A 10,664-nucleotide genomic window follows, 5' to 3' on the forward strand; every position below is an offset into this window, starting at 1 on the left:
ATTAAACCCAGTTTTTATTTTTTCACAATTTTGTGGGAGGGGGTGGGAAATTGTTTGTTGTAGGATGTATGATACTATTAGGGTTTATCTGTATGTGAATTAAATAGTTGAATTAAATGAATACATAATTTTCTTCTGATTTATTTTCTCAATTAATTGGATTTATTTCATGTTTATATGCTTATTTCAAGTGTTAAATGCGTAATTAACATCTGGAGCTATTTTGCAATTATCGGTGATTGGAATGATTTTTGTGGGTTGTGTTTAGATCAATGAATTTGTGAATATGCCGTGATAATTTAGGTCGGATCTGCTCCTAATTAACAATCATGTCAATCAATTTTTGATTCATTTAATGTGGTTTAATTCAAGTGATTTAAGTCATTTGCAGGGTGTGCCATGGCGGCACCGATCTGAATAATTAAATTGATGGTGTGATTACGGAGATATTGAATTATTGTTGTTAATTGCTAATTTTATGGTTTTGGCTAATTTTACTTTTTACTTATGGAGTATTATTTTTGAAGAATTGAAGTGGTCGGGTTACTTCAAATTTTGCACTTAATGAGAATTTAGCTATTTATTGACATCAATAGAGTTAGTGCTTCTATTTGATTCTAAATGTAAGCTAGTATGGTGTTGTTATGGTGCTATTAATTGGTGTTAATACAATGCAGGATTATCCTCGGATTATAACATGCTTATCTAGTTGAGTGGGAGTGATAGGAGAGCAAGGGACACTTTGATCTCACAATGTGCTGCTCGAGTCATTAATCATCACGGTTGTGCTAATGTGCATCATTAATTGTTTGATTTTATACCTATATAAGTGATAATAAGCTTGGATTCGTTTATTGCATACTATCTCTTTTATTCGGCATGGTTGGTAGGTAATGTTTGCTACTGTCCTAACTCATGTGATATGAAATTGGCTTAACATTGTTTGAGAAACCCCTGCAGCAGACAAAGAGGCAAGCATGCCTTAATTTATGAAGGGGCCTTTAGAATTAGACTATCTTGTGTGTTTCTTGACCAATTTTTTATTTTTCCTTTCTTTGTCTTCTCAAGGTATGGGACTTGGGAGGAAAGATGTTAAGGGTGTTCTAGGAATAAAAAAAATCAGTGATTTTTGACACATCTGTGTACAAAGATGCTTAAAGTCTATTCGACTTTGTGAGCATGAAGGGAGGCTTACTTACCTAGAGCCTACTTTGTGACAGCTTTCCAGATGAAGTAATAGTTACATCTCAAATGATTTCCTTGAGTGAATTTTGCTATTTATAAACCATTTAGTTATTATGTGACTTTTGAGGTTAATGATATTGCTTTCGATGTTAAACTCTGTTTCCAAATGTTACTGTTATGTGATTTGTATAGATTTGTACTATGGTTATATATGAATACTGCCTTTTGACTCTATGCACATGGGATAAAATAATAAGCTAAGTATGTTGTTGACAGTTAAACTTGTTATTTGTAAGGTTTAACTTGTAATGGAAAAGAATACTTGACATTTTGCACTAGATGTAAATATGTAATAGATGCTATTAGCTAGACATCACACAGTTGCTAGCTTTGTTTCTCATGACTTGATTCTCCAATAACAATACACTTTGAGTCTAATTGCAAATAACTCGGTGTTGTTTGTCATGTTGCTATTTGGGATAACATCTAAATATCTAATACGAGATTGCCCTTGGTTTTTTTTTTTTTTTTTTTTTTCTCAAACATAGTTAAGCTGGTATCTACAACTTGCTTCTTGAATCTGTTAATTGTGTTTGGTCCTGTTATTCCGTTAATTGGTATCATAAGATGCAGGATCACCTTTAGATTTGGTAGCACGCTAATCTAGTTGAATGGGAATAGGGGGCAGTTTGATCAGACAATGTGTTGCTTGGGTCCTTAATGTGCATTATTAACTGTTATGTCTGTCCTTATATCTATAAGTGTTACTGAGCTTGGATTCGGCTATTGTATACTATATCTTTTAGTAAGTATGGTTGGTAGGTAATATTTGCTACTGTCTTAACTTCTGTGATATGGAAATGGCTTATTATTGTTTGAGGATCCCCTACAGTACAAGAAGAGGCATGCCATGCCATAAGAACGGAAGGGGCTTTCTTTCCTAGAGCCTGCTTTGCTATAACAGCTTTCTAGACAATGTAATAGCTGAAGCTCAAATGGTATTGCTGAATGAATTTGGATTCTGCTGCTTGAAAAGTATTTTATAATTCTTTGACCTTTTTTAGGTAAAATTTTTGCAGGTTTAAATTGGAGAAGCCTACTTGTAAATTTGCACTTAATTCATGTTATAATCTGGCATCAAACAGCTGCTAGCTACATCACTGTGATTTGATTCTATATCAGCAAGACATTTTGAACTTTTGATATTGACTGCAACTAACTTGGTGCTAATTGTCACAATGTTGGGTTATTGCTGGTTGGATTACAATTAAGATAGGATCTCCCTAAGATATTCTTAGTGTGTTTTTGTTTGAGCTGGATGACATAGCTCCATGTATATGTTCTTTGGAGCTAGAATCTATCAATAGAAAAAAAAATAATAGAACTTCCTGATTATTGTTATTTTTTGGTTATTCTCTATTGTCATTTGTCATAATGTTGTAAATTTCATTTTTATATGCTATATTGTTATGTATGATCTACTATCTATATTGCTCCATGAGTGAGTTAGAATTCGTCTATTGCATGCTTTCTCTTAGCCAATGTGGTTGGCAATGTATGTTATTGTTGTAGCTCTTGTGCCATGAAAAGAGCTTTCTATTGTTCAAAAATTCCCTGCAGTGGAAGAGGAGGCTTCAATGATGTACTTTTACTAGTTTATGATTTATGAAAGGGCTTTAGCCTGACTAGGACTTTTTTTTTTTTTTTCTTTTCTTTTTCCTTGTGCCTGTCTTTTTCTTTCTTTCTGTTTGCCAGCATTGGGGCTTTGGGGGATAAATGTCAGATATTTAAGAAACAGAAATTAAGTAATAAAGATCTGTATGCAGAAAGAAGATTTTGTTTTTTTTTTAATGATGAGGGTATGAAGAATGCCCTTCTTTCCTAGAGCTTGACTCACTATGGTGTTTTCTGTATGAAATAATAGCTGAACCTCAACTGGTTCTGTTGCCATCTATACTCCATCTTTTATTCATGTAACTTGTTAAGTTTGCTGCTATTCTACCTTGTAAATGTTACTAGTTGAACCTTAATTGATTCCATTAAACAGATAGCTGCGTAGGCTGCATCACAAGAACCCGCCCAACTACTGCACTGCATTCAATTTCTGTCTTGCAGCTTGTGGTCAGATAAGTGATTTGATGTACATGCCTTTACATTTGACTGACTAATCTTGCTTGAAACTTCTTTGCTTGGTGTCTAGTATTCTGATGACTTTTTGAGTTTTCGCCCTTGTTGGTTCATATCATGTTTGTAATCATCATTGTTTTCTTAAATTTATTGCAATGAACTTTAAGAAGCTTACAATGTGACGTAAAAGTATAAATGAATTATTGGATGTTTATCTCTTTGCTTATTTTCTAGGAATTGGTTTGTGACAAAGTCGATCTGTTAATTCATGAGCTTCTAGTCTTCTACAGTCAACATTTTTTTTTAAAAGAAAGGGTTTATTGTACAAGTCAGATTTAAGTGCTTATGTCACTAATGGCTAACTGCTCGTTTCAGTTTTGAGCTTGTGCTGTTCTGTGGTTTCTCAACATTGACAAAGCACTTAGAGAGTCATGGTGCAGGAAAAAAAAAACCAACTGTTACCCAGGCAGTTCTCTCGTTAGATTCAGATATCAGAATATGGTTAAGTTCCTTCTGTAGCAATATGTAGGGAAATTTCTTGTTAAAAATCTATATTAAGATGTTATGCACAACAGAATATCATAAATAAATGTTTCTTCTCTTTTCCAATGGCACTATAGGAGACAAGAGTACTGACTGTAAGTGTTATGGTGAGATTGCTTAAAAACTTGAACTATTATAACAGGCATGTGCTTTGATTTTGTCATGCCTATTCCCTAAATTAAATTGTGATATGTAACGAGATCGTCCTGTAGTTTTGATGGAGAGTGCAGACCAGTTGAGATATTTTGCCTATGCTATTTCTGAATTTCAGGCCTTTTCTATCTTTCATCTGGCTCTTAACTTACTTTATAATGGCATTGTTTTCTTAGAACAAACTGCTAGTGTTTCTAGAAATTGGAGGATAGAGTATAGGCTTGAACCTATAGCTGGCCTTGGGTGTACAAGGACGTCAAGGAGTTTTTTTTTTTTTTATCCATCACTTGTACTAGATAGAACTTTGCTCAAGATTGCCATGTCTTTTATGACAGATCACTAATACAGCTACCTACTTAAAAGATGAGAGTTTCTTTGAGATTGGTGTAGGCATTATATGTGATTATGTGGTTTATGTTACACTGTTACAGTGCCAAACTTCAATACCCTCTTCTGTATTCTGGATTATGTCTTTAGGTCTCCTTCTGTGATCAATAGCTGTAGTTTCCTCAGAAGACAGGAGTTATCAGAACTATTGCTCTGCTGTTAATTATATACTATGTCAAGACTCAAGAGGGCACTTTTGAAAGTGAACTAGTAGCAAAAGCCTATAGGTAATCTGACATATAAGAACCTATGCAATTCAAATCGTGCTAGCATTTACAGTACTCAATTGGCAAGGCCCCTGAGAAGAATATTAGAGAAAGCTAATATATTTGAGGTGTACTTGTTAATTTGAAACAATTGAGACATCTACCAGTTACAGAGACATAATGGAGCACTTCCAACTTTAAGGCATGACGAAACAAATCTTTCTGCAGGCACAACCTGACATGGAAGCTAAACTTTGGTGATTTGTGAAGGATTGAACTTCGGGAGTACAGGTCAAGAAGGCAACTGAACTTGGGGAAGTACAGGTCAAGAAGGTATTCCATAGAAGATATGTGATGTTCAAATATAGTATTCTTATGAATTAACTTAATTCCTTCTCCTTGTTCAGGAACACCATCTTCATGTGTTGTTATCACGATGTTAGAGATTTTAAGCCGTATAATGGCACATATAAGCCTAGGAATATAAAGTATAACAGAGGACTTGTCAACAACTTTTAATGAATAAGGCCCTGTTCTCTTCACCTTAAAAAAATAATATTAAGTAAAAATAATTTCAGTTTAGTAAAAATAATTTCAGTTCAGTAAAATTCAGTTTCTTAATGAAGAATTATAATAGAAAATCAGTAAAAATAATTTCAGATCAGTAAAAATAATTTAAGTTTAGTAAAAATAATTTCAGTTCAGTAAAATTAAGTTCAGTTCAGTAAAAATAAGTTCAGTTCAGTAAAAATAATTTCAGTTCAGCAAAATTAAGGTGAATCAAACAGGGCCCAAGGGGCATAATATAGGCCTATTAATTCCATCACTTATTATCTGCCTAATTTACTATCTTTTCTTTATTAGATTTTCAGTTCTCTATTACTTGTTTATTTTAAATACAAATGCAATGAACTAACTAAAGCTCCTTAATCTGAGTTCACAAACTTATATAGACAATTAACAGGGCAGCCCTGCTGAGACTGCTTGAAGCTTAAATTAAAGGCTGCATATCACATATGATGCAAGTTCTTGACAGAAGATGTTAGTAAAATAAAAATTTGGCTCTGTAAGAGTATCACTAACGAAGATATCTGCAAATTCTGTTCTTTCTAATAATCAGATTTTTGTGACTACTTTGACTGTTGGAAGTATCAAGCCTGGCATGATTAGAATTAAACTGCATTTGGTGAACGTACATCATCGCATAATTTTAGCCTATATGTTATAGCTATATTGAGGTACGGTATGCAAGTATTCTAAGGTGCTCTTTCAAGTGTCAAATCCAAGTGGAGAAATTTCTATTCTCTTCTATTTCAATTACTACTTTGTTTCTATTCATCAACTTGAGTTTTGTTCTGTTTCTCTTTTATTACAGAGGGATAGTAGTCATAGACTCATAGTACATGCATTTCTTGTAACAAGGCCAAAATTTTGTAACTGAAATAGGTTCAAGTAATCTGGTCCGTTCAAATTATATTCTTCTAATGGTGGTGGGCTCTTATATAAATGTTTTAGGTGGTAGAAATTGGACAGTCATATGGAAAATTTGACAGCTTGGAAGGGCTTGGAACTGGAAGCATTACATCAAACATCATTTCAAGGTACAAGTCTTTGTTTAAGGAGTATTAGTATATTAATTAGACTTGTTTCTTGTTGGGTAGACTTTTTGTGTCTAAGCATTTTGCTGAAGTTGACATTTTGGAAGCACGAGTTTGAAATATGAATCATTTGATTCTAAAATCGTAAATAGTATAATAAGACTTTGTTACCTTCATGACAGAGATAAAAAAAACATGGTTTTCATGATCCCATAGACAGTAAAAAAGTATCTTGTGTATCCTGCAATGTGGAATATTATTATAGAAGTGTTCAATTATAGGCATCCACTTAAGTACCTTACAGTGTTGCTATGGAGTGTTTATAGGGTCTGATCGTAGGAGATAAATTATTGGTTTGTGTAGGTGATGGAGTAAAAAGGTGAGTCTGGCCCGCTAGCCCAGCCCGATTTGGCTCGAAAATAGGGCAGGTTTGGATAAGTCTAAAAATGCATTTTTAGTTAAAACGCTCGATCCCAACCCAAAAATCCACCACTATTTTGCGAGTTTGGATACAAGGTATCATGTCAAGACTTGGCCCGGTCCGATTTTAAAATCACCACTAGGTGTAATATTAGTCTTGGAATTTTGGGATTAAGTGTTTGACATTGTTACTGTAGCTAAAGTTCCCTATATATTACTAGGCACATAATTAATTTAATGATTGCTTGAAAATAAAAAGTGCTCCGTATTTATGTGTTGTTACACTTTTTTTTGTCTTGACTTTGGATCATGGGTCCAGCGAAGGTCCTAGTCAGCAAACAAATCCTAGAAACCTTTGAGTTTTGAGCCGCCCTTTTTTGGACATAAAAATCATGGGATATTCATTAATAAAAATTGAATCTAGTCATTCATACTGTAGGAAGATCTGGTGGATTCCTTAGCATTTTATTTGATTGATTTCCTTGTAATTTTTCTTTAAAATTTAATAAAAACTGTAAATGTGTTAAAGTAAATACAAGCTTCAGGAAATTTGATTGGTTCAGCCACTATGTTTTCTTGACTAGTTGTAATTATCTTATTACAGTACTGATCTCCATGCATTGAACTTTATTTCTTGTGTGAATACATACAACCAAAGGCGGCTTCTTACCCAATTTAGTCTTGTAAAGGATAAAATCACATGTCTTTTTGCAATTTTTTTAATCTCACTTTTCTCCACAAGTAACCAACCAATGACCTATGTACATTCACATTCACATACTAAAATATACGAGTATTCTCTTCGTCCCATAATACCTTATTTGTCTTGGGCACATTTGTCAACAAAATTTTTTTTCATGAATTTATTAAATAATTTACTAGCAAAATTTCAAAGAATTGATATCTTGATAATATATGTCAAGAATAACAAAACAGTTTTTTCATAATAATAGTTGTGGTTTATATGTTACTGAAAAATGTGGTCTAAGTAAGCACATTAATAGTATACGCGGAAAGGATAAGGTATTATTATGAACCAGAGCGAGTATTTAGACTAATTACTGTTAAACAAGCAAGCCATGATGCAGATTCAAAGTTTACAGGATACTTATTTTCTAAAAAAGAAAATAATCTGGTATAGTAGGAAATGACTTATAGGAAACAACTGGGAAAATATGTGGTTGGGACCAAAGATAATTTTCTCATTATTTTATATAATTGCCAGCCAAATAGTAATGACAGTAAAATTATATATTAGGCCTCCAACAACTATAAAAACATAGCACTACTAATTCTGACATGTTTTAATGAAAAAGGTACACTAATCTTAATTATTTAAGTATATTGTAGAGAAAGTCTGTTGTTTAAAATTATCATTAAATAAGAAGAGTTTGTCTTCTTATATTTTATACTCTTATATATATTTGTATGTCTTGTGAATGTCTTGTATGGGATCACTCAGAAGACACTTTTTGACTGCTGCTTTGTAATTTTCTCAGTTAGCCATGAGGTAAATTTTGAACAGCAGTTCACTCAGAAGATCAGATCAGATACAGGTCTTTCTTAGATCTTATAGCAGAAGTTTAATGCCTGAATTTGGTTTTAATAAAAAAAAGTTACAAATTTACTGATTTTTTAATTTGATGTAAATTAGTGATTGACTTTTTGGAATCTCTTTGGTTTGTTAATTTATTCATATTTTTTCTGATCCTGCAGATTCTGTCCTTGCTACCATTGTTGGAAAATTTGTTTAATGCTTCTTTTGCACTATTGGCTTCTGGGTTGTAGCTGGCAAATCCCAAAAGTGCTGCAATAATTAATGCCTTTTCTTCTGTCAAATTCCTGAAGTTTCAAAGGCAAAAGACATTAACTCTTGTAAGCAAAACAAGGTGTTGAGAAGTTTTTCTTTGGTGTTAGTGTATAACCAAAATAATGGAGAACAGATATTTGAGGCAATACAGAAGTGAAGAGTTCCAAGAAGAAGATGTGTGGGCAGTGGTCAAGGAGGAGAGCGAAACCGGCTTCAAGATTGGTGAATCCAACGGCTGTCCAAGAACTCCACACTCGTTCTCAAGACGCCTTCCAAGTGCAGCAAGAATGATTCCAGGATCTCAGAAACATCAGCACGTTGATAACAGCAAAAAGTTCGAATTGGTGCAGAGTTCAGCCCCTGTCAACGTTCCTGACTGGTCTAAAATCTATGGCAAAAGTCCAATGGAGAAGAATAATGGCAGCTGTTCTACATTTCTTGATCGTAATCGTGATTGCAATGATTATTGTACCGTACGTGATGCTGCAGGGAGTGATGAGGACGAGGAGGATTATGAGGGTTATGACAACGAAAATGAAGGTGATGGCGAATTGCCACCACATGAATGGTTGGCAAAGAAGCTTGCTAGGAGTCAGATTTCATCATTTTCTGTTTGTGAAGGTGTTGGGAGAACTCTCAAAGGGAGAGATCTCAGTAGGGTGAGGAATGCTATTTTGTCAAAAACTGGATTTCTTTGATTTGTGTCAATTTATGCACATCTTATGTATGCATCAGGTATCTTGGGCTGTGTTTTTGTATAGTTGGGTAGATTGTGATACACTTCTTTCTAGTTGACATCTATAAATTAAGTTGCAAATTTTGATTCGGTTCAAGAAAAAGTGCCGGTGTAGACAGTGTTGCATAATCTAGCATTCTATAACAGGATTTGTTATTGTTAGTATATAGGTTTTAATTCAGAATATTTCTTAATAGTCGCGCATAATAGTTTGTAATGTCCAAGAATTTTTCACATTTTGTACATGGATTCTGGTTAAGTTTGCCTTGGTTTGCTGGGATAAAAAAATTCTTGACTTGTTGACTTGATATTGAAATTTTTTCAGTTGACTCGAACTCACAAAAACTTGTAGCCAGACTTAGCTCAAGCTTCATAACCTTAACATGAAAGTGTTCAACTTAATGTTTCTACAATGCTACGCATAATTAAACTCCAAGTACTATTTTATTTATTTATTAATTATATATTTTTTTTACAACAGAAAGAAGATTTTATTTAGTTAGACAAATCATCAAGAACACATTGATAAAAGGCTTTGGTCTTTAAACAACATAGAATAAAAGGCTTGTAAATTTAGAGTTGGGCATCGTACTGTGCCGGGCCGTCAAGTTACCATGCACGATAATCAGTTTTGGGCTCCGGCTATCATGAATGGTAACCGATTTTGGGCTCCGGTTACCACGGTTAGGGGTGTTCATAAATCGGTCCGCACCGAAAAAATGGACTGGACCACCTCGGACTTCCGGTGTTCGGTCCGATCCGGTCCGGTCCTAAAACCTATAAAACTGGTATTGGATCGGATCGATTTTTTGATTAAAATTATACGTGAAACCTTAAATAATGGTTAAATATTATCCTTAATAAGCTTAGAAAACTTTAATGTTATGAGGTTTTTTTTTTTGTACTAAACATCATAAAAAAAAAAACTTTAAATTATAGTTTTTCCTTTACTTTTTTTTCGAGTTTTCCATAATATTACTCCCTCCGTGTTTTAATAAGTGGTTCACTTACCAAATCTGGTTGTGTTTTAATAATTGTTACACTAAAATATTATATCTCTCTCCTCTAATGGTCCTTACCCGAACCCAATACTACTTTTTTTTATTCAAAAACTTTTGTATGCCCCCGATTTACAATAATTTTATTGTACATCGAACATTTTGCGAAAAGTAACCCTTTTTCTTCATAAAAGTGCTCCATATTTTCACAAAAGTGACCCTTTTTTTTACATAAAAATAACCCTTTTTCACAAAAGTGATTTTGTTTATTCACAAAAGTGGTCTTTTTTTTTTCCACAAAAGTTGCCATTTTTTTTCATAAAAGTGACCTTTTTTCACAAAAGTAATTAAACTACATATGCAAAACAGAGTATCAAAATTAACGAAACAGACACAAAAATTAACAATAGTCATGAAAAAACTATACAATCACTCAAACAAATCAAAAGTCACCGCCGGAACCACCGTTAGCGACGCCGATCGCGTTGAAACCATTGTTGA

General features: G+C 33.5%; 1 protein-coding gene across 3 annotated transcripts; it reads left to right on the forward strand.

The window, feature by feature from the left end:
- The first annotated feature begins 6,069 nt into the window (after positions 1-6,069).
- LOC145627357 (protein S40-4-like) lies at positions 6,070-9,359 on the forward strand. 3 transcript variants are annotated; one of them, XM_081679747.1, is made up of 3 exons: positions 6,070-6,202; positions 8,119-8,175; positions 8,336-9,359. In XM_081679747.1, the coding sequence occupies exon 3, from the start codon at positions 8,552-8,554 to the stop codon at positions 9,125-9,127; it is 576 nt and encodes a 191-aa protein (XP_081535873.1). In that variant the 5' UTR covers positions 6,070-6,202; positions 8,119-8,175; positions 8,336-8,551; the 3' UTR covers positions 9,128-9,359. The 3 variants fall into 3 exon arrangements, with proteins under 3 accessions (XP_081535873.1, XP_081535874.1, XP_081535872.1); XM_081679748.1 differs by lacking the exon at positions 8,119-8,175 and having other exon boundaries at positions 6,074-6,202; XM_081679746.1 differs by lacking the exon at positions 6,070-6,202 and having other exon boundaries at positions 7,973-8,175.
- Positions 9,360-10,664: the final 1,305 nt, after the last annotated feature.

Source organism: Chenopodium album, chromosome 4, assembly GCF_948465745.1.
Source record: "Chenopodium album chromosome 4, dcCheAlbu1.1, whole genome shotgun sequence".
Taxonomy (NCBI): domain Eukaryota; kingdom Viridiplantae; phylum Streptophyta; class Magnoliopsida; order Caryophyllales; family Amaranthaceae; genus Chenopodium; species Chenopodium album.

What these genes read in the sequence shown, in the direction of transcription:
- LOC145627357 (XM_081679747.1), top strand. Translation starts at nt 8,552, where the DNA reads ATGGAGAACAGATATTTGAGGCAATACAGAAGTGAAGAGTTCCAAGAA.